This window comes from Bos indicus, chromosome 19 (assembly GCF_029378745.1).
Source record: "Bos indicus isolate NIAB-ARS_2022 breed Sahiwal x Tharparkar chromosome 19, NIAB-ARS_B.indTharparkar_mat_pri_1.0, whole genome shotgun sequence".
NCBI classification, from domain to species: Eukaryota; Metazoa; Chordata; class Mammalia; order Artiodactyla; family Bovidae; genus Bos; species Bos indicus.
In genome coordinates this window covers 34,808,415-34,832,805 of record NC_091778.1, presented here as the reverse complement: position 1 = coordinate 34,832,805, position 24,391 = coordinate 34,808,415, and the positions used below count along the sequence as shown (strand labels likewise).

The 24,391-nt window shown below is 45.6% G+C and overlaps 1 protein-coding gene across 8 annotated transcripts in view; it reads left to right on the top strand.

Moving 5' to 3' along the window:
• Nucleotides 1–24,391, top strand: part of SPECC1 (sperm antigen with calponin homology and coiled-coil domains 1) — a 206,724-nt gene that overhangs the window by 114,946 nt on the left and 67,387 nt on the right. For all 8 annotated transcript variants that reach the window (XM_070773131.1, XM_070773132.1, XM_070773133.1 and 5 more), the window contains one exon: nt 17,354–18,930. In XM_070773131.1, coding sequence (XP_070629232.1) covers nt 17,354–18,930 — 1,577 coding nt within the window. The remainder of the gene's footprint in view (nt 1–17,353; nt 18,931–24,391) is intronic.

Sequence of the window (24,391 nt, the reverse complement as noted above, 5' to 3'; positions counted from 1 at the left end):
TCTTGAAATGTGAATATGGGGTCAGTTTTTCTGGATGAATATATTTTTTTGGGGATTTTCATTTCTTTGGCTGGGCAGTACAGCATGTGGGATCTTAGTTCCCCGACCAAGGATCAAACTGCTTGTCCTGTATTGGAAGCACAGAGTCTTAACCACTGGACTGCAAGGAAAGTCCCTGAATGAATATATTTTATATAATATGGTTTTAAATATGAACATAAAATAGAAGTTTAATGTATCATATGTATTATATGTATTATATAATTCAATTAGGCATTATATATAATTATAATACATTATAATACAGTATTAGAGGGTTGGGCTTCCCTGGTGGCTCAGTGCTAAAGTGAATCCCTGCCAATGCAGGAGACATGGGTTCGATCCCTGGGTCAAGAAGATCCTCTGGAGAAGGAAATGGCAACCCACTCCAGTATTGTTGCCTGGGAAATCCCATGGACAAAGGAGCCTGGCAGGCTACATTCATAGGGTCTCAAGGAGTTGGACACGACTGAGTGACTAAACAACAACATAATGCAGTAACACATATAAATATGTAAAGGACATTTTATATAGATATATGGAATAAATACTATATATTAAATATTTATAATATATGAATTAAAGGTAGGGATCTGCCTCCTTTGTCTGCAGCAATAAAAAGCTTACTCAAGTTGGTCAAGGAGCTTGTATTCTGTCTTTTTTTTTTTTTTGCTCTTTGGGACGTGGGTTTCTGTCACCTTATATTCAGAGTCACTCTACATTAGAATTAAATTTGGCTGCAAGGACAAAAGACCAGCCCCCCAAATAATAGAGGTTGATACAGTCCTGAGTTTATTTCTCATGTAACAGTCTGGGAGGGGGGATCCAGGCTGCCATGGAACGTAGGGTGCTGGGCCTTGACCCACTGTGTGAAACCCTAACCTCATGATCCCAGATTTGACACTCACATTTCAGGCATAAGGATGGAGGAAAGGGGCTTAGTTAAGGAGAGCTTCCAGAAAATACTTCGTCCATTGTCCAGAACCCAGTCACCCAGCCACACCCAGCTGCAAAGAGGTTGGAAAGCCCTACTTCTGAAGCCGTGTGCCCAGTAGAAAGTCGAGTAACTGAGGAGGAGAAAGGGAGGGAATTCTGGGGCACAGCCAGCCTCTGCTTACAGATATGTTATAATCTGGGGGGATAATGCAGGATGCCCTGTGTACCTGAGGTCAGCCTAGAAACGAACAAGGAAGAGCCAGATGCCAAAGAAGGTAGTGGTCCAGATCAACCGAAAACAGCATGATCAGCAATTAAAGGACAAAAAGGAAAGAAAAGAAAAAAGATACTGAACATCAGTTACACCGGAGAATGGACGTCAAACGCAACTGTTTTTCACCCATCCAGAAGAGTAATAGCTTCCTGTGCTACTCAGGGACTAGAGAAACAGTTACTCCCGTGCATTGGCAGTGGCAGCGTGAATGATGGCAGTTTTTTTTGGAAAGCAGTCTGGCAGTAGCTGTTGAGATTGAAAAATACACGTTTCTTCTGACAAAGCAGCTCCATTTGGGGGGTTTTGTCCTCTAGATGTAAAAGCAGCACTACTCAAGTATGCAGTGAATGTAGAAAAAGTTTGTCAATTTCAGTACTCTTTTTTTATAGTGGCCCAAATCTAGAAACAGTGAATAAATTGCAAGACATCATTCTTAGGATGTATTATATTATTAAATAGAGCAGCAAAATGTCTTCCCACTGTTCTGGAAGGCTATAAATGCTTGTATTCTAATGAGATGAAATAGAATTCACAGAAGAGTGTTTGCAGCTTTATGTCATGTGTGTGTATATCATGATCCCAAACAAGAGACTAAGCTCTTTTGTCTCCACATGAAAGAATGCATTCTTTCCATGTCTCATATTTCATGTCAATGGCTCAGGAAAGTAGGGGGTTTTGGTTATTTCAGTTTTAGAAAGAGCGTTGTTATCTCTGTATGCCCTTGCATGTGTTAATAGTGAGGAAGTGGGACCATCTTGTCCAGGAAAGTGCAAGCCACCCAGAGTTGTGTGCCTAGCAGAATGGACTTTACCAGTGTCTTCGTTGTGCCTTAGGGACTACCAGACCGTCAGGAAGCTGGTTGTTGGCTTCACGTCTAGGTGGCACAGTGAACAGTTTAGGGAACAGGCGCACAGTTGGTGTGTTCCTCTTCATAAGATGCAGCTCTGTTTCGTCTACCTGCTGGGGTGCTCCGACCACTAGATACAACAGAGGTGATGCCGTGTGACCTCTGTGGCTGGGCTACAAGAAGTAGTGAAGGTCCCTTGTTTTCAGAAACAGGGATGCTGGGAAACCTGAGCCCACCATGCTGAGAGGCTATACCCTATCGGGACTCCCACCAGACCCAGCCGAGCTCCCCACTGCTGGGCCATGGGATTGAGCCAGCCCAGCCTCAGCCACCACCCCTCCTGAGTTCCTGCCCCACAGAACCACAAAGTATAACGGTTGTCTAAAGCATTGAAGTTATGGGAGACTTGTCCTGAAACAGTGGCACAAGCTAGAATCAAGATGCTGGGAGAAATACCAACAACCTCAGATATGCAGTCAGATATGCAGATGATACCACCCTAATGGCAGAAAGTGAGGAGGACCTAAAGAGCCTCTTGATGAGAGTGAGAGAGGAGAATGAAAAAACTCAACATTAAAAAACTAAGATCATGGCATTCAGTCCCATCACTTCATGGCAAATAGATGGAGAAAAAGTGGAAATGGTGAATTTGTATTTTCTTGGACTCCAAAATCACTTTGAACAGTGACTACAGCCATGAAATTAAAATACTTGCTCCTTGGAAGGAAAGCTATGACAAACCTAGACAGTGTATTAAAAAGCAGAGACATCCCTTTGCTGACACATGTCTGATAGTCAAAGCTATGATTTTTCCAGTAGTCATGTATGAATGTGAGAGTTGGACCATAAAGAAGGCTGAAGACTGAAGAATTGATGCTTTTGAACTGTGGTGCTGGAGAAGACTCTTGAGAGTCCCTTGGACTGCACGGAGATCAACCAGTCCATTCTAAAGGAAATCGACCCTGAATATTCATTGGAAGGACTGATGCTGAAGCTGAATCTCCAGTACTTTGGCCACCTGATAGCCAAAGAATTGACTCCTTGGAAAAGACTCTGATGCTGGGAAAGATTGAAAGCAGGAGGAGAAGGAGGGGACAGAGAATGAGATGGTTGGATGGCATCACTGACTCAGTGGACATGAGTTTGAGCAAGCTCCAGGAGTTGGTGATGGACAGGGAAGCCTGGCCTTCTGCAGTCCATGGGGTTGCAAAGAGTCAGACACAACTTAGTGACTGAACAACAACAAAGTATTAAAGTTATGGGAAGACTGGTCCTGAAACAGCAGTAACTGCAGCATGAGGGTTTGGTAAATAATAGCATAACTGTGACAGTGGTCATACTCTCAGGGCACATGAACCATCCTGGATCTGATCCCAGCTATGTGTTGGATGCAGGTAAGTGAAATCGCTCAGTTGTGTCTGATTCTTTGTGACCCCATGGACTGTAGCCCACCAGGCTCCTAAGTCCATGGAATTCTCTAGGCAGGACTACTAGAGTAAATTGCCATTTCCTTCTCCAGGGAATCTTCCCGACTCTGAGATCGAACCTGGGTCTCCTGTATTGCAGGCAGATTCTTTACCATCTGAGCCACAGGGGAAGCCTGCATGTAGGTAAACCATTAGTAAACAAGAAAGGTTTGCCTAGTTATAATCAGAACTCTTAACTATCCCATTTGGTCTTTTTTTATTTAATATTTTATTTTTAAGTATTATGTATGCATAATACTTAAAAATACTCATGCATATGTGCTGAGTTGTTTCAGTCATGTCCATCTCTTTGTGATTCCATAGACTGTACCCCTCCAGGCCCTTCTGTCCATGGGGTTTCCCAGGCAAGAATACTGGGGTGGGTTGCCATCTCCTCCTCCAGGGGATCTTCCCAACCCAGGGATTGAACCCTGATCTTCTGCATTGGCAGGTGTATTCTTTAGCACTGCATCACCTGAGAAACCCAGTGTTATGTATATGTATTATATATTACACATTATATGCACTAAAATGTATGGCAAACAGTATACATTTTAAAAAGTTTTATTGAAGTATAGTTGATTTACAGTTTTGTTAATTTCTGCTATACTGCAAACTGACTTAGTTATACATATATATATTCTTTTCATATTCTTTTCCACTATGACTTATCCCAGGATATTAACTATATTAATAATAGTTTCCTGTGCTATACAGTAGGACTTTGTTGCTTATCCACCCTATATGTAGTAGTTTGCCTCTGCCAGTCCCAAACTTCCCCTCTCCCCACACCTCCCTCCCCCTTGACAACCACAAGTCTGTCGTCTGTGTCTATGGGTCTGTTTCTGTTTTGTAGGTATGTTAACTTGTGTTGTATTTTGGATTCCACATGTATGTGACACCGTATAATATTTGTCTTCCTCTGTCTGATTTACTTCACTCAATATGACAATCTCTAGGTCCATCCATGTTGCTTCATATGGGATTATATCCTTCTTTTTATGGCTGAGTAATATTCCATTCTGTGTGTGTATATATCTCTCTCTCAATCTTCTTTATCCATTCATCTGTTGATTCACAATTTCCATTCTTAATTGATGCCTACTGTCCCCTGCTGATAGATGTGAGAGTTGGATTGTGAAGAAGGCTGAGCGCCGAAGAACTGATGCTTTTGAACTGTGGTGTTGGAGAAGACTCTTGAGTCCCTTGGACTGCAAGGAGATCCACCCAGTCCATTCTGAAGGAGATCAGCCCTGGGATTTTTTTGGAAGGAATGATGCTAAAGCTGAAACTCCAGTACTTTGGCCACTCTTCATGCGAAGAGTTGACTCATTGGAAAAGACTCTGATGCTAGGAGGGATTGGGGGCAGGAGGAGAAGGGGATGACAGAGGATGAGATGGCTGGATGGCATCACTGACTTGATGGATGTGAGTCTGAGTGAACTCCGGGAGTTGGTGATGGACAGGGAGGCCTGGCGTGCTGCGATTCACGGGGTCGTAAAGAGTCGGACACGAGTGAGCGACTGATCTGATCTGATCCCCTGCTGGGATCTGAAGCCTTTTTTGTTTATTTGCTTTGAGCTGGAATAAACTGTGCCATTTTCTCTGTGTTGCACTCCAACACTGATGTACTCTACCAGGAAACTTACCCAGCTCTGCTCAGACCACAATACGAACACTTTCTGAAACTTTGGTGTCTGCGCCCAGCATCTCCTTCCCTCTTCTTTGAGGCATTCTCCTTGCCTGATTCACCATTTCTCCACTTCCAGCAGGTCAGCTGATCCCTTGGCCTCAGTGAGTCAAGGATGGTTCAGACCCTCAGATCGAGATTTGAAGAGACATTGTCGGGGCTTCTGGGAGAGAGAGTTCTCTTCATTGGATTTGGGATGTGCAGACATGAGGCCTGGAGCTGCCTGAGGCATACTGTGGCCACAAGGCCACTGTGCCTATCCAGGAAGCAGATGTGAAGGCTGGAGAGAAACAGGCCCCAGGGACATCTTACCGCTGAGCTGACCTGAAGTCAGGCTGTGCCTGGACTTCCAGTTCTGCAAGCATTTCCTCTCTTCTTATGAATGCAAGCTTGAGTTGGGTTTTCTGCTGTGAAAACTCTGAGTGACCACATCTGCAGCATTTTGAGATTTTTGAAACAGCAGAGGGACTTTGCTCTCTTAGAGGCAGAACTCAGTCACTAGGCTGTTCATCCAGTGACTGGCCCCAGGACCTGGGAGGCTGGGCCAGAAGGGTTAAGGATGTCCTGCTTCAAGAATAGAAGGCCAAGGGGGATGAAAGTGGGTCTCAGATGTTCAGACATCATGGGGGACAGGAAAGCCGTTTGTTCTTCATGGTTCCAGATTGTTTCAGAACTGGAACCCACGTGTGTCATGTGAATCAAGACTGCGTTCAGCCAGTTGGAAAGAAAGAAGGATTGTCTGGCTCTTTGAGCTGCTCAGCAGTGGAAACAGCTGATGCCGTGTTCAATGTAAGAGTTTAAAATAGCAACGGAAGCTGGATGCTGTCGATACTACTTTGCATGAAAGATCAGGCCACATGATTTCTGTGTCTTACAGTTCTGAAATAACACTGTTTGGTGCCTCCTTAGGGCTTCCCACATGGCTTGGCTCATAAAGAATCTGCCTCACAATGCAGGAGACATAGGTCCGTTTCCTGGATCAGGAAGATCCCCTGGAGGAGGGCATGACAACCCACTCCAGTATTCTTGCCTGGGAATCCCATGAACAGAGGAGCCTGACAGGGTACAATCCATGGGGTCGCAAAGAGTTGGACATGACTGGGCAACAAGAATAGCTATCAGAAGACATACTTATTTTATGACCCTTGGGCAAAATGTGAGGCCTGTCAGACTCATTTTCCTTGTCCAAAAAGTGAAGATAGCAATGTGTTGCCAGCTGACTTTTGTGAACCTCATATATTATGTAGAAAATGCTTTGAGAACCAAAGTGCCCCACAATGTAAAGAACTGTTGTAACCGCCTACGTGGTGAACTCCAGTTTAAAGAATGTGGACAGCGCCTTAAAGTTCTTTGTATGTTTTGACCTATGGGTGGTTTAAAAAAAAAGAAAAGAAAAGAAAAAAGTGATGCTAATTCAAGTAAATAGGATTCAGCTTGCCCAGTTGACCTAATTCTCTTGTTGCTCCACTCGCAAATTCAGGTAAATTTAATCCCTTATAATGCTGGAACTTGGAAGTTTCTCAGTGACCACTGTGAGATAAAGCCACGTGTCTCATTTCAGAGAAGTATTAGTGTTTAGTCACTCAATCATGTCAGACTCTTTGTGACCCCCTGCAAGGACTGCAGCCCACCAGGCTCTTCTGTCCATGGGATTCCCAGGCAAGAATACAGGAGTGGGTTGCCATTCCCTCCTCCAGGGGATCTTCCCGACCTAGGGGTCGAACCTAGATCTTCTGCATTGGCAGACAGATTCTTTACTGTCTGAGCCACCAGGGAAACCCCATTTTAGAGAATTAGAGTTAAATAGTGATCCAGGATGGGTCATTCTGCTCTGCGTCAGGCCTCATAGAGTCCATCTTTTCCCATCTCTGCTGCCCAGGGAGGGGCAAGTCTTTGCTTTCACCACAGCTCCACCACCCCCATCCCCCCTCACTCAGCGTTTGCTGCCTGGAGACACCGAGGGTGCTGGGGGATTCCTGTGTGGAGGTGCCAGCCCTCAGGTCAGGTGGGAAGGCTGGCATTTGACCTGCACAGTGGAGCCGAAGGCCCACGTGGCCTGCAGAGCAAATCCCAGGCCACTTGGGTCTCAGTGGAAACCAGCTGCCTCTGCCCCTTTCAGCCAGCCTGCTGGAGCAGCCCATCCAGCGGTGGTTTGCATTCTGGCTCCTCCTGGAGATGACGAACTGAGCGCCATGTGGGCCGCCTGCAAGAAGCTCTTCTCCAAACACTGCTGCTTTGTCTCCTGCCCCATCTTGCTTTGAACCCAACACAGAGCAGCCACTGTGTCCTCCCTCAGGCCAGAGCCCCCTCTTAATGTTAGGGGTCTTTTGTTTAGAAGCCCCCTGGTTCTAGAGCTCTGTGCGTGGTGGCCGAGGTCCAGAGTAGGTCTTTGGGAAGGAGAAGAACACAGATTTACGGGTGTTTTTTAGACTCTACCCGAGTTGCTGACCAAGGGGACCATGAGCAAAATTAATTCTGTGTTCTGGAAAAAGAAAAAGGAAGATGAGACAAAACATGTATCTGGTTGCAGAAGTCGTCTCTGAATGTGGGCTGTACTGGTTGCCTTTAGTGAAGGAAGCAAGATGAGCAAGTAGTTTGGCTCACTTGTGTGTATTTTTTTCCTCTGTTTGCTTTGCAAAGGGAGTTTCCGTGAACTTTAATGTGAGGAATGTGTGAATCTTTAGGAAAAACTATTGAGACTCTGCAAAAGGCAGCCCATGGAAATACTTCCTACCACAGGTGAGGTGGAGCTGGAGATGCGATAAGAGACCCAGTTCCTTATGGCAGAGCTTGAGTTGCCTCAGGCTTTCCTGTTTTATCTCATTTGTTCTAAGTCCAAAGGACCAGCACTGCCTATAAAACCAGCTGCAGATTACTGGCTTCCACAGCGTCCACAAACACTCGCATTTCTTTTCCTTAAATCTTATTAACAAAGTAGGAGATGCACTGGTTAAATAGTGAAATAGGGCAAGACCTTTACTATGAAAGGGCTTCCCTAGTGGCTCAGTGGTAAAGAATCCACCTGCAATGCAGGAGATGCGGGTTTGATCCCTGGGTCAGGAAGATCCCCTGGAGGAAGAAATGGCAACCCACTTCAGTATTCTTGACAGAGAAATCCCTTGGACAGGATCCTGGCGGGCTACAGTCCATTGGGATCACAAAGAATTAGACACGACTTAGCAACTGAACAACAGGGAACTTTAGATCCTGCATGCTGCAACTAGATACAACTAGAGCCAAATAAATAAAAATCCTCCCCTGCCTATTCCCATCCCCTTCCTTTAAAATCCTGGCAATCACTGATCTTTTCAGTATCTCCATAGTTTTGTTTTTTCCAGAGTGTCATATGTTAGTGATTGGAATCACAGAATGTAGCCTTTTCAAATTCGCCTCATTCACTTAATCATATGCATTTAAGGTTCTTCGGTGTCTTTTCACAGCTTGACAGCTCATTTCTTTTTAGTGCTGATTAATGTTCCACTGGCTGATGTACCACAGTTTAGCCATTCACCCACTGAAGGACATCTTGACTGCTTCCAAGTTTTGGATCTATGACTAAAGCTGCTATCAGTATCCACTTAGAGGTTTTTGTGTGGACGTTAGTTTTCAACTCATTTGGGGAAATACCAGGAAGTACAATTGCTGAATCCCCTTCATGGATTACAGCCTTGTTATGTTGAAGGGGCTTGTGTAACTCCATGAAACTATGAGCCGTGCTGTGCAGGGCCACCCAAGATGGACAGGTCATAGTGAAGAGTTCTGACAACATGTGGTCCTCTGAAGAAGGAAATGGCAACCCGCTCCAGTATTCTTGCCTGGAGAACCCCATGGATGGTAAGAAAAGGCAATAAGATATGATGTCAGAAGATGAGCCCCCTAGGTCAACAACAACAAAGAAACCACCGATCTGTCTTCACAAGTGGCTGTACAATTCTGTGTTCCCACCAGTAGAAGTACGACTTCCTGTTGCTCCACATCCAGACCAGCATTTGGTGTTGTGTTTTGGGCTTTCGCAACTCTAAAATTGGTGTGCAGTGGTATGTCCTTGTTTTAATTTTCAATTCCCTGATGATGTATGAGCATCTCTTCACCTGCTTATTTGCCATCTGTTTATCTTCCTTGGTGAGGTTTCTGTTCAGATATTTTGCCCATTAATTAGGTTGTTCATTTTCTTATTGTTGAGTTCTTTGTGTGTTTTGGCTAACGGTCCTTTATCAGATACGTCTATTGCAGATTTTTTTCCTCCTAGTCTGTGGCCTGTCTAATCATTCCGTTGACATTGCTGTTTTTTAGTTTTTCACATGTAGACACTTTGTTGACCCTCACAATGATAGGTGAGAATTTAACTCATAACCTTTTGCCTCCTCCCAGTGTCATATCACTGTTTTTAATTCCTTTCCTGGTTACCTCTTTTATTTTAATAATGTAGTTCATCTTTTTTTCTTGTTTTGCCAACTATATTTAGTCTCTTTGACTCTCCATTTATGAGATCAGGTTGGAAATTGTCACAACCCTTTCTTCCAGCTTTCTTCACCTGGTCTTCTACCTCTCAATTTCTTCTATTGGTACTTTAATTTTTTTTTTTTTGCTAACAAGGATGATAGTATTCAAATGTTCTATAAAACAGTCTTTCCTACTTTGGTATAGGTAAATTTAAGTAGTACTAATGTTATTATGACTACAAAGATAGGCTTCTGAGAAAGACTGAGGATAAAAGGAGAGAAGAGGCGGCAGAGGATGAGATGGGTGGATAGCATCACTGATTCAATGGACATGAACTTGGGCAAACTCCGGGAGATAGTGAGGGACAGGGAGGCCTGCGTGCTGTAGTCTATAGGGTTGCAAACAGCTGGACATGACTTAGGGCCTGAACAACAGCAAGATAGGCTTCCCTGCAGAGTGCAGTCATGTGCTATGATTTTGTTACCTTTATGCAGTTTCTTGTTTTTGTGAGGTTTCTGTTTTTTCACTATTTTTATTATATCCTCACTCCCCCCGCCCCCCGACTCTTCTTCCAATGAGGTGTTCTATTAAAGAAACCTCCCTTCTTAGACACTTTATCCTCTCAACCCAGCATGGACTTGTTCTCCAGACTTGCTCCATGGACACCATCCGAGACTTCCCTTGACTGCTTTCTTCTGATAAGGCCAGGCTTCCTGAATGACTCATCCTCTTCTGTTTGGTTTGCTTCATTGTTTTCCTGGAGCACATCCTTGAATAACTTCCTCAGAAAAGGTGTTGGCAGTTTTAATTTTCTGAGTCTGTGCATGTTTTGACATGTGTTTTCTGCCTCTCTAATTGATTTGCAGTTAGGTTGGGTATAGAAATCTAGGTTAAAAATCATTTTCCCACAGAACTCTGTAGGCATTTGCTTTGTTGCCTTCTAGAATTCAGTATTGCTAATACTGGGTTGGCCAAAAACTTCATTCAGGTTTTTCTGTAACATCTTATGGAAAACCTGAACAAACTCTTTGGCCAACCCAATACATGATGATGGCCAGGCTCATTCTCAGTTCACACCCCTTCCCCAAACTTTTACACATTCTTGGTGTTCTGAAACTTTAAAAATATTTATCTATCTCCTTGTGGATCTATTTTTTGTTTTGCCTGACATAAATTCTATCGACACCTTCCTCAAATTTGGGGAATTGCTCTTTGATTATTTCCTTTGCTCTGTTTCCACTCATCTATAGTTCTGGAATTTCTATTAATTGATTATTTGATTGCCTGGTTTGGCCCTCTATGTTTATCCTTTCGATTTTCATCTTGTTTCCATTTTCTCGTACACATTGAGAGAATTCCTTCATTTTGCATTGTATTCCTTCCATTGAATCTTTTGATTTGACAAACATATTTAAACTTTCTGAGAGCTAGAGCTTTTTCTATTACTTTTTCATAGCATCCTGGCCTTGTTTTAGCGAATGTGTGTAACCTTGAATTTCAATGGTGAGACCTGCCCTGAGCACCCTATGGCCATTAGCCTTCTTTCTCATCAGCCCCTCCATGTACTCCAGGGCCTTTACACATTGTTCACACTTTACTAGCTTTTCTTTCTCCCTTTTATCTAGTTTGAAATACTTTTGTGATAATTCAATTATGCTTATCAAGTGAGTAGTTTGATGTTCATATGTTGTCAGAGGAGAGATCCATATAAGAGAGTTGATGTGAGAGTCATCAGAATACAGGTGGTGTTTAAGCTCATGGGATTGAGTAGAAGCACCAGGAAAATACTTGTAATAAGAGAAGAGGAATGGCCCAGGACCTGGATCTGAAGACTTCCAGCATGCAGAGAGTGGGAGGTGGGGGGCCACATGGGGTGGCTGCTGAGGTCAGAGAGAACTAGGTCAGTATGACATCAGAGACCCATGTCAAAAAGTCCAGCCCTGCTGAGAGGATTGAAAACACCCATTGCATTGGATGTTGCAGTGGAAGCCACTGATAAGCTCAGCAGACACTGTTTGATTGAGTAATGGGAGTGGGCAGAGGAGGGGATGAGGGGGAAGAAATGCAAACAACCTGGAAGTGCATTGCGGGGCCGGATTCTGCTGGGACACGTAGGGACAGATCAGAGACTAGCTGAAGGAAGGTGTGGACTCAGATACTCTTTTTTTTAAATTCTTAAAAACTTTTATTAGAGTCTAGTTGATTTACAATGTTAGTTTCAGGTGTAAGCAAAGTGATTCAGTTGTATGTATAAATATATCTATTCTTTTTCAGATTCTTTTCCATTATAGGTTATTATTAATACAAGATAGTAACTACAGTTCCTGTGCTATACAGTAGATCCTTGCTATTTATCTATTTTATGTATAGTGGTATGTTTCTGTTAAGCTCCTAATTTATCCTTCTGCCCCACTCCCTTGCTTCCCCCTGGTAACCATAAGTTTGTTTTCTATGTCTGTGAGTCTATTTCTGTTTTGTAAATAAATTCATTTGTAATTTTTTTTAGATTCCACATATAAGTGATATTACATGATATTTGTCTTTTTCTGTCTGACTGACTTCACTCAGTATGACAATCTCTAGGTCCATCCATGTTACTTGTTGTTTCTCAGTTGCTAAGTCATGTTTGACTCTTTGTGACCCCATGGACTACAGCACACCAGGCTTCCCTGTCCTTCACTGTCTCCCAGAATTTGCTCAGATTCATGTCGATTGAGTCAGTGATGCTATCCAAGCATCTTATCCTCTGCCACCCGCTGGTCCTTTTGCCTTCAGTCTTTCCCATGTTGCTACAAATGGCATTATTTTGTTCTTTTTTATGGCCAAGTAATATTCCATTGTATATATACACATGGGGCTTCCCTGATAGCTCAGTTGGTGAAGAATCCACCTGCAATGCAGGAGACCCCTGTTCGATTCCTGTGTCGGGAAGATCTGCTGGAGAAGGGATAGGCTACCCACTCCAGTATTCTTGGGTTTCCCTTGTGGGTCAGGTGGTAAAGAATCCACCTGCAATGTGGAGACCTGGGTTTGATCCCTGGGTTAGGAAGATCCCCTGGAGAAGGGAACGGTTACCCATTCCATTATTCTGGCCTGGAGAATTCCATGGACTGTATAGTCCGTGGGGTCGCAAAGAGTTGGACACGCTGAGTCACTTTCACTTTCATATATGCTATTCTTTATCCAGTCATCTATTGATGGACATTTAGGTTGTTTCCATGCCTTGGCTCTTGTGAATAGTGCTGCAGTGAACACTGGGTGCATGTGTCTTTTAATTGAAGAGAATTGAGTATGTTTAAATGCTGGTTAGAAGAATCCAGTGGGAAGGGAATGACATTTCCACAAGTCACAGGTGTATTGGGGACCCTGGGGACACTGGCAAGAGCTCAGTGAGGGTTGTGGGGAGCAGAAAGGTGCAAATGATGAATACGGTTGGCTGTGGCTGGTATGCGTGACCTTGAAACCACAGGAAGAAGTTTGACGGGAAATACATACAGAGTCTGGAATAGAAAATGAGGCTTACTTAAGGGATATGGATCCAGAACATCTTACAGGTGAGGGAGGCTGGAACCAGAAAGACCTGTGAGAATGTTTCAGAAATTTCAATGGAACGTTCCAAGGACCTGGACTAGAGTCAGACTGAAAGGAAAGGAAAAACATGGAGACCCTCTCAAAGCTAATTAATACATCTGGGTGACTGCCTGGCTGGTTACAAAAAGAAAGGAGGAAGGAGGCTTTAAATATGTTCTTCTCTGATGGGGGAAACTGAAAGATGGCTGGTACCACTGTCAGAATATTTTGTGACTGCAGAGAGCAAAGATTCTCAAAAGTGAGCCACCAGCCAAGAGCGGAAATGGATGAGGAGTCCGGGGAGATTAGATTTGACAGTAAAGAAATTACTGGAATTTTCCAAGAAAAAGGTTACAAAAGGACTTCCCTGGTGGCTAAGACTCTGTGCTCCCAGTGCAGGGTGCCTGGGGTCCATCCCTGGTCAGGGAACTAAGACCCCCACATGCTGCAACCAAGACCTGGCACAGCCAAGTAAATAAAAATAAATATTTTTTTTAAAGTGTATTATCTTATTTTTTAAAAAAGCTTATAAAGAGTTATAATACAGAGTAACCTGGTAGTTTTAGATTTTTAGAGATAGAATGAGCGAGTCTGCTTGTGTTAGGAGACCAGGCAGGCAGCATGCAATCTTGTGAATTGTGTGTCTCTGTAGAGCAGGACTCGAATCCTTGGTGAATAAACGAAAGGTTAATGGTTTACTTCAGAATGCCACTCTTTCCCCCAACCTGACACACATCACACAGAGCAGCCCCAGGAACAGATTCTTTGGGTAAGATGAGGAAATCAGAAAGAGACTGAAAGTGTTTTATCTTCAGCTCATGAGAACCACTGCTTAAAACCTTATCAATAATTTAAATGACTGCACTGTTGTTTATTTTAAACATGCTTTGTTCTATGGAAAGATTTTTTTCCCACCCCATTTTCTCTCTGTGTATTGTTATGATAGGATTTTTCCCTTTTTTTTTTAAAGTTTTATTGGAGTATAGTTGCTTTACAGTGTTGTGTCAGTTTCTGCTGTACAGCAAACTGAATCAGCCATTTGTATACATATATCCTATCTTTTTCAGATTTCCTTTGCACTTAGGTCACCACAGAGTAGTTCCCTGTGTTCCCTCTTTCTTACTTTATGGCATAAATATAACGTAAAAAAGAATCAGGAGAACTACTCACTGTCGACCAGCTCAGCACTCCCTGTCCTACGCGTCCTCTCCCCTCCTTGTGCGTGTGTCTGTGACACACACTTTGATGCACCTGTGATCAGCCACAAGATAATACAGTTTCTCCTCTGGTGTTGTGAAATGTAACATGTCAAACATGGTTTAAAAATATTATTGTATTAGGCAGAGCTTGCTTTTAACTTCTTGTAGCCAGACAGCTATCCTTGGCACAAATAAACAGTGATCAGAAGAGGAAAGACGCAAGGGTGCCTACCACACCGGGCCCTGCCCATCAGCCTAGGCTCTAGCCACCCCGGCTGTCTCCCTGCTCAGCTTTCCTGGGCTGGGGAACCTGCCCAGGCTGAATGGCTCTGAGCTGATGCCTCTGAACTCAGTTCTTGAAGGAGACTGGGAGGAAGAACCCTTCTGGTTTATGACGTGGTAAGCTGGGGGACTGCACCCCTAACCCTGCCAGTGGCCGTGATGGGATGTCTTGATGCAGAGGGGGAAGTATTACCACTTTAGTTTGGTCCAGTGATGAATTTTAGCAGCACTCTCAACTTATGCTCAGCTAATGATAGTTTCTGAAAAGATGTGTCCAGAGATGGGAAGAGCCTTTTAAAGAAGGTAAGGAGGCAAGTACACTGATTGTCAAGTGATGACGAAGCAGCGAGAACCAAAAAAAGAACAGATGTTATGAAAGTACAGCTGGGTTGCGTGCTTTGTAATCCACAACTGGATATAATTCATAAATGGACTTGGGTTTGATGTCAACAAATTCCTAGTAGTTTAGATAAGGCATAAGTAACACCCAAGTGGCGGACAGACTGAGACTGTCAGCAAGAGGAAGCAGTGAAGCTGCCGCTGCCACGATGGCAGAGGTGGGCTGCTGCTGTCCACATCATTCTTCCCAGTCAACAGACAGCTGAAAGGAGCCTTGCTTTAGTGGCGTTATCAGGAATGCAGATACCGTGACAGTCGGTCCTGGATATTCAGTGTTGCATGTCCTCACTATCATTAAGTTGAAACTTTAGTTATCCCTCAGTTTTCATTCCGGTCCTTGCCAAGGTTACTTCACTCCAGAAGACTGGTGTGATGAAAAGGTTTATTGCTTAGTGATTTCAGTCTTCACTTTACAAGGGCATTTAAACACATCTTTTCTTTACTGAGCATTTATTGTGGTGTACCGGAGGCACCAGGACACAGCCATGCATCACACGTGTGTTACCGTGCTCTTAGCTTTCTAGTAACTTGATTTGGAAAGTGAAGTGAAGTTGCTCAGTCGTGTCCAACTCTTTGCAACCCCAAGGACTATAGCCTGCCAGGCTCCTCTGTCCATGGGATTTTCCAGGCAAGAGTGCTGGAGTGGGTTGCCATTGCCTTCTCCAGGGGATCTTCCTGATCCAGGGATTGAACCTGGGTCTCCAGCATTGTGGGCAGATGCTTTACCCTCTGAGCTACCAGGGAAGCCCTGGTAATTTGGAAAGGTTAACTTAAAAACCTGAGTCTTATTCTGTGTGGCTACGACAGCTTAGCCTTCATCATGTCAATGTTTTAGAGGCATCCGCCATCAGACACTCAGCAGTGTCCACTGTCTGCCTCCACATCACCCCCCGGATTCCAGGGCACTGGGAGACACAGTTACTCATGACTTAGTGGCTGTCTTGGCAGTGGGTTCAGAGCTGTTTCACCACAGTGGTTCCTGCTTCTGCCTCGGCTGGCTGGAGCCTCTGCCAGGCTGTGGATGTGTCCCTGCCCCCCACCCTCCCTACACAGCAGAGGCCTCCGGTCCACGGTCCATTGTAGTGTAACTTGCTGCAGTCAGCCTTGATTCATCACACATCTTTGAGTTTGTAAGACGTCCAGATTTTTCATTTTATACTTTAACCTCCAAGGTGGGTTTCATTTTGGAGCATTTAGGAGATTGATGTCTGAGTTTTCACCCCTAGATTTTTTTTTTTTTTTTTTTACATTTTCCATAGTAAACAGTATAAGTGAAAATTTAAAATGTAGTATAGGTGAAGGTTAAAAAATAACTGGTAGTATAGATGAAAATAAATTCCTTACCTTACATTTTCTATTGTAAGTTCTAAATTCTGTATCATTTCCACATTATGTAAATCTGTTTGGCATTGAAAACTGTACTGCAGATGAATGTGCTGGGCCCTCATCGTGTTGGTTCTTGTTTCTTTGTGAATACAAATGAGCACAGTATTCCCACTTTGTTAAAAACAATAGGTCATTGAATCAGATCAGCCTGTGCCTAGTACAATATTATTTGGGTCTTCTGATTTCTTCATGAAATTTGTTCAGTCAGAATGCAAATGATACATTTTTTGAGTGTTTGTTTAAGAATTCACAGCGATCCTGTATTTTGCTTAGTTGCCAGAACTGTCAATTCAGTTGTGTTACGTTTCAAGTTACAGAAAACCTAGTTTAAGGCGACTTATGAAAGGTGACTGTTGGCTTGTGTGGTTGGAGGGCCAGCCTCAGGGTGACTGACCCACAGCTCCGCAGCGCCACTAAGAGCTTGGTTCCTTCTTTCTTCTCTGCATCCTCACCTTCCTCTTGCCGTGATGGTTGCCAGCCGTCCCCAGACTCACCCGCAACCAGTATGTTTAGATGCTCACCCAGGAACCTCTCTCCTGGTGTCTCGTTGACCTTGACTGTGGGGCTGGTGTGTGCTTTGAGGCAGCAGCTGTCTCTGGGGACGGGGTGATGCTGAGTAGCTCAGCGTGACCTCAGCTCTGCTGAAGCACAGGGCTGGGGGCAGGGGTGCAGAAGCCCCAGTTGGAGCTGGGTAGGTATTTCAGGGAGGATGCAATGAAGGAAGAGTGGCAGCCATGCTGCCCACGTGCCCTGAGAGCTGAAGTTACTGGGTTTCCTTCATAAAAGTGCTCGCTTTGTTTCACTGGTTTCTTCTCTCTTCAGGGTCCGTGACAGCTACCAAGAGGACAGGCATTCCTGCCCCTCGAGAACTTGCCGTCACTGTCTCAAGAGACAGAACTGTGCCACGCGGTCCATCCAACTCAAGGAAAGTGACGACCAGCCCCACCTCTTCCAGCACGCCCACCCCCACCAAGCACGTGCGGGCTGCTCCCCCAAGACCCCGGCCGGAGCATGAAGGTGCAGAGAAGGCTGTGCTCGAGTCCCAGGTCCGGGAGCTCTTGGCAGAAGCTAAAGAGAAAGACAGTGAGATCAACAGGCTCCGAAGTGAACTCAAGAAATGGATGGAGAAACGGACTCAGGACAGTGAAGGCGGGGATGCTTTGGACTCCAGTGTGGACGGAGCATCAGTCTTGCCAGGTGACTCGGAACCTTTGATCCGAGCCCTTGAGGAGAAGAACAAGAGCTTCCAGAAAGAGCTCGCAGAGCTCGAGGAAGAAAACCGGGCCTTGAAAGAGAAACTGACTTATTTTGAGCATTCCCCAGATTCAGAGGGGGGAGCAAGTCACACCGGGGACAGCAGCTGCCCGACGTCCGTAACTCAGGAGTCCAGCTTCGGGAGCCCGACGGGGAATGAGGCGTTGAGTGAAATTGATGTGTACAGAAAAAACCCACATGAGGGTGCCCTGCGGACATCAGGCTCTTCCAGCAGTGATGTCACCAAGGCCTCCTTGTCCCCGGATGCCTCTGACTTCGAACACATCCCAGCAGACACCCTGGGGCCCCTGTCCCCTGCTGGGAGCCTTGTCAAGAGCTCCAAGTGCTCGGCAGCCGGCAGCTCCCCAAACACAGCGAGCGAGCTGTCCTTGGCGTCCCTGGCAGAGAAGATCCACAGGATGGAGGAGAACCAGCACAGCACGGCTGAGGAGCTGCAGGCCACGCTGCAGGAGCTGTCTGACCAGCAGCAGATGGTGCAGGAGCTGACGGCTGAAAATGAGAAGCTGGCGGATGAGAAGACGCTCCTGGAAACGTCCTTCCATCAGCACCGGGAGAGGGCGGAGCAGCTGAGCCAGGAGAATGAGAAGCTTATGACCCTCCTGCAGGAGCGTGTCAAGGGCGAGGAGCCTGGCGCCCAGGAAGGCAAGATCCTGGAGCTGGAACAGAAGTGCACAGAGATCCTGGAGCAGGGCCGCTTCGAGCGCGAGAAGCTGCTGAGCATCCAACAGCAGCTGACGTGCCGCCTGTGCGCCGTCGAGGAGGAGCACCGCAGTGCCCTGGAGCTGGTCCGGCACCTGCAGGAGGTGAATGGGGAGCTGACCACCCGCCTGGAGCTGGAGCAGCACAGCGGCAGCCCCACAGCCGAGATCCCAGCAGCGCGTCAGCTTCCCGTGGAAGGGCTCCAGGTAGAGAACGGGTCTTTGCAGGCCTCCCTGGAGAACGAGGAGCAGAAAACTGGAGGGGCCAGCCCCCTGGGGCCCATGGCTGAGGGCTGCGACGTCCAGGAAATGCTGACCGTGGCTCGAGCCGAGAAGGACCAGCTGGAACAGTCCTGCTCGGAGCTCAGGCAGGAGCTGCTGAAGGCACATGGAGAGGTGAAGCGCGTTTCAAGCCTGCTGGCCAAGGTAAGAAGCTTTCTCTCCGCTGTGGTTTGCTCACCCTTGTCTGCTTGGCCCTCCTCGGCTTGAGAGGCACAGGGCACAGAGGACCAGGTACTCAATTACATTCACAATCCAGCACTCTAGCCTGAAGATCTGTCAGAGTCCACACAGACCAGGCATGCAGCAATGAGACACCCCAATTTCTGGCTACAGTAGCAGAATGTGTCACAGGGATACAGTGAGTCTGATGATGCAGGAATAAAGAATGTTGCAGAGGTCAGTCCGGAGTCCAGTCCCAGGGGAGCACCTAGAATAACATGGGTAAGGGAGGGTAGTGCAGGAGGACTGCCTGGAAGAGGTGGCAGTAAGCCAAGTGTTGAAGAGTGAGTGATAGACATCCAGTTTCCTGGTTACCATGCTTTGGGCACCTAGGAACAGAAAACTAAAATCATCCTAAGTTTCCCCACCAAGTAATACAATTATATAACCAGTATTTTGGCGTTTTCTTCCAGATGTACTAATGTATGTGTGTATATGTTTATGTCACAAGTTAAAAAATCATTCTATACCTACTAACTTTTTAAAAATCTGATGTTTTGTGAGCACAGTCTCATTGTTCACTATTCTTTGAAACATGATTTTGAAGGCCAGATAGTATGCTGTTCTAGAAATATTTCCTAAGTACTTTACTGCTCACCTGTTGTTGAACATTCATGTTTTTTTCCCAGTCTTTTGATAGTGTAAGTCATTTTTAATCTCTCTCTGATTATTTCCTTAGGAAAAATTCCTAGACATTGACTCACTATGTCAAGAGTGTGACCGTTTTAAAGACTTTGCATGCCTTGGCCAGATTGGCTGCCAGCAGCAAGACATAGGTGTAATCACCAATGGCGTGGGGGGTTCTGGACCCCTTGCTGACATTTGGTACCTAGCTTTTGGGTCATTCAGATCTGGTCTCCGTTTCCTCTTTTCCCCTCCCCATTTCCACTCAGAAAGATCTTCCCCAACCCAAGATCAAGTAAATGATCACTATTTTCGTTTTTTAAAAATAATGCTTTAATCAGCCTGGACTTTGTTCTCTGGTAAAGATTGCTGGTGATTGTATAATATTCTGCCCATCCTCAGAGCACAACAGCAGGTATAGACAGATGGCTTCTGATTTCCCAATTCCTCTGAGCTCTGGGTCTGATTTTGGGGTCCCTTGCTGAGAGGGACTGAAAACATCCTTCCACCTCATTTCAGGGGCTGTCACTCTCTTGATACAAATTACACCCTGAAATCCCAGAGGGTTTGTCTCTCCTGCTTCATCTGCCTTAAGAATGGTCCATTGCAACCTGATTCTCTGGTCATTAATGGTGTGGACGTCTTACAGGCTTTCTCTTCCTCTCATGTATTCATTTTCAGCTGGGTTTGAGTATCTTCAGGCTTCCAGCTTCTCTGACCTCCACCTTATAATTTTGCTGGCAGCTGACTGTGTGATCGTACAAGCTGCCTGTGCACAGCTTTGTGGGGCCGGGGCAGGGGGGATCTTATTTCCACAGAATCTTCAAGCCTTAGCCTCCCGCCACTGCACACATGGCTTCCCTAGCTGGCCAGCACTGTGGAGTTGGACCACATCTTTGTTTTTCCAGATTATAATGCAGCCTAGGTCTACTCGTCAAGATTCCAGTCATTTGGGATCTTGATTTCAAGCTGGAGAATTTTTATAAGTCTTGGAACCTAGAAGTTTTAAAAGAAGACACTGATTTTTCTCTTCCCCTAAGGTTGACAACATGTAGGTAGAAATTCAGTTCCTCCTGCAAAACTCAGGCATTTCCTGCAATGGAGTAAGGGGGTTGTAAAGAAGCACTTGCCTGAGTGGCCAAGGAAAATGAGAGGTGACATGATTATTGTGTGACCAGCGTTGTCACCAAGACAAAATGATTAGGGCAGTGACTGGCCACAAATGGCCAGAAGAATTTGAGAGACGATGTGGCAGGTCAATAGCCCCGTCACTGTGACTGAAGACAGGACCCTACAGGGATGGAGAGACCTGGACCCTGGCTGAAATGACAGGTGGTCTGTGAGCATGACCAGCTGGTGCTTTGGACAGTGAGAACAAACCCTGGTGTCGGGGCCCCAGTCAGCGGATGTGCACTCTGCTCCATAACCTGGAGTCTGGGGGTCGAGGCTGGTGGTGGGGTCCAGGTAGTGCAATGTCGCCGCTCCAGGCTGGCAGCTCTGAGACCCTCTCTGCCTTCCTGCTGGAGGTGCAGGCGAGCACGGTGCTTTCAGCATCTGGTCCCCACGGTCCCTACAGTCCTGTGGGAGAACCTTCCCTGGGTTCCCCCCCTTACACCTGGGCAGGACTGGGTCACACCCAGAGACCTGGTGACCCTCCCTCAGGTCACCTTCCCTGAGACTGCAGGATCACAGCCTGATTCCTGAACAAGTTAGGGGGTCTTAGTAAGAAGAGAAGGGGGAGTGGCCTCTGGGCAGGTGAGAGCACCATTGGCCACAGCCAGCAGGACTCTGCTTGGTCGGTCACTTCCCCACCCCATCTACTTTCCCCTCCAGCCCCTTCACTGCCCTCTGCCCCTTCTGCCAGGCCCAACCAGGCCCAGTTCTTGCCCTCAGGTATCTGGGGGGCCATGCCTGTCCCCCTTTCCCCCCCACAGGTCCTTTCTGAAGCTTTAGGTCTCAACCTCGGTGTTCCTTTTTCAGAGACGCTGACCCTCAGCTCCAGGAGGGCTGTGGGCTTGTGGACCCAGGAGGCCACATCCTGGATGGGCTGGGACTTCTTGGCTAGCCCAGTGCCTTGATGGTGCTGAGTTGGGCCTGAGCTCCATTCACTTTCTTAAACTTGACCGCAGGACTGATTTCTGAAGCCTCTGGCCACCCCAGCATTTGTCTCCTTGTTGAGACCTTGGAAAGCACCTCAGGGAGCATTGCAGCCCCACCCTGAAAGTGTCCCAGAGGGCCTCAGTGAGATACAGATGTTTGCCCTCTTCCTTGAATTTTCTGACCCCATCTTTCTTTTTCCATAACAAAAGTGTAAACTGAATTAGCATATTCCCTCCCCTTTGGCAGAATAGCATTGTAAAAAAGATAGTGCAGACGGAAGCTGGCATGAATGAATCATGGCTCCATCAGAACAGGGGCAAGGCTTCAGCAGAAGGGAATAACCAAGTTAGATGTAAAACAAACATAACAGAGACTTCCCTGGTGGTCCACTGGGTGAGAATCTGCCTGCCAGTGCAGGGGACACAGGTTTGATCCCTGGTCCAGGAAGATCCCACATGCCTTGGAGCAGCTGAGCCCTGACTCTAGGGACTGAAAGTCATGACTACTGAAGCCCATGTACCCTAGAGCCTATGCTCTGCAACAAAAGAAGCCACTGCAATGAGAAGCCTGCATACCACAACTAGAGAGTAGCCCCTGCTTGCTGCAACGAAAGCCTGAGCAAAGCAACGAAGACCTAGCACAGTCAATTTAAAAAAATTTTAAAACATCCGCTGTCCAATGCAGGAGATACAGGTTCAATACCTGATTGGGGAACTAAGGTCCCACATACCGAAGGGCAACTAAGTCCACATGCTGCAACTAGAGAGAGCCCCTGGGCAACAGCGAAGACCCAGCACAGCCAAAATTTTTAAAATGAAATTAAACACACACAGCAAGATAACGCATACTCACTCATGTTACAGTTACCTAAGCCATCACAGTATGTACAGTCTTAACATGTGACAAATAGCTATGAAAAGAAGAGAAGCGAAAAGCAAAGGAGAAAAGGAAAGATATACCCATCTGAATGCAGAGTTCCAAAGAATAGCAAGGAGAGATAAGAAAACCTTCCTCAGTGATCAGTGCAGAGAAATAAAGGAAAACAATAGATGGGAAAGACTTGTGATCTCTTCAAGAAAATTAGAGATATCAAGGAAACATTTCATGCAAAGATGGGCTCAATAAAGGACAGAAATGGTATGGACCTAACAGAAGCAGAAGATATTAAGAAGAGGTGGCAAGAAAACACAAAAGAATTGTACAAAAAAGATCTTCACAACCCAGATAATCACAATGGTGTGATCACTCACCTAGAGCCAGACATCCTGGAATGTGAAGTCAAGTGGGCCTTCGGAAGCATCACTATGAACAAAGTTAATGGAGGTGATGGAATTTCAGTTGAGCTGTTTCAAATCCTAAAAGATGATGCTGTGAAAGTGCTGCACTCCATATGCCAGCAAACTTGGAAAACTCAGCAGTGGCCACAGGACTGGAAAAGGTCAGTTTTCATCCCAGTCCCAAAGAAAGGCAATGCCAAAGAATGCTCAAACTACCGCACAATTGCACTCATCTCACATGCTAGTAAAGTAATGCTCAAAATTCTCCAAGCCAGGCTTCAATAATACGTGAACCATGAACTTCCAGATGTTCAAACTGGTTTTAGAAAAGGCAGAGGAACCAGAGATCAAATTGCCAACATCCGCTGGATCATTGAAAAAGCAAGAGAGTTCCAGAAAAAACATCTATTTCTGCTTTATTGACTATGCCAAAGACTTTGACTGTGTGGATCACAATAAACTGTGGAAAATTCTAAAAGAGATGGGAATACCAGACCACCTGACCTCCCTCTTGAGAAATCTATATGCAGGTCAGGAAGCAACAGTTAGAACTGGACACGGAACAACAGACAAGTTCCAAATCGGGAAAGGAGTACATCAAGGCTGTATATTGTCATCCTGCGTATTTAACTTATATGCAGAAGTACATCATGAGAAATGCTGGGCTGGAGGAAGTACAAGCTGGAATCAAGATTGCCAGGAGAAATATCAATAACCTCAGATATGCAGATGACACCACCCTTATGGCAGAAAGTGAGGAAGAACTAAAGAGCCTCTTGATGAAAGTGAAAGAGGAGAGTGAAAAAGTTGGCTTAAAGCTCAACATTCAGAAAACTTAAGATCATGGCATCTGGCCCCATCACTTCATGGCAAATAGATGGGGAAACAGTGGAAACAGTGTCAGACTTTATTTTGGGGGCTCCAAAATCACTTCAGATGGTGATGGCAGGCATGAAATTAAAAGATCCTTACTCCTTGGCAGGAAAGTTATGACCAGCCTAGACAGCATATTCAAAAGCAGAGACATTACTTTGCCAACCAAGGTCCGTATAGTCAAGGCTATCATTTCTCCAGTATTCATGTATGGATGTGAGAGTTGGACTATAAAGAAAGCTGAGCGCTGAAGAATTGATGCTTTTGAACTGTGGTGTTGGAGAAGACTCTTGAGAGTCCCTTGGACTGCAAGGAGATCCAACTAGTCCATCCTAAAGATGATCAGTCCTGAATGTTCATTGGAAGGACTGATGTTAAAGCTGAAACTCCAATACTTTGGCCACCTCATGCGAAGAGCTGACTCATTTGAAAAGACTCTGATGCTGGGAAAGACTGAAGGCAGGAGAAAAGGGGACAACAGAGGATGAGATTGTTGGATGGTGTCACCGACT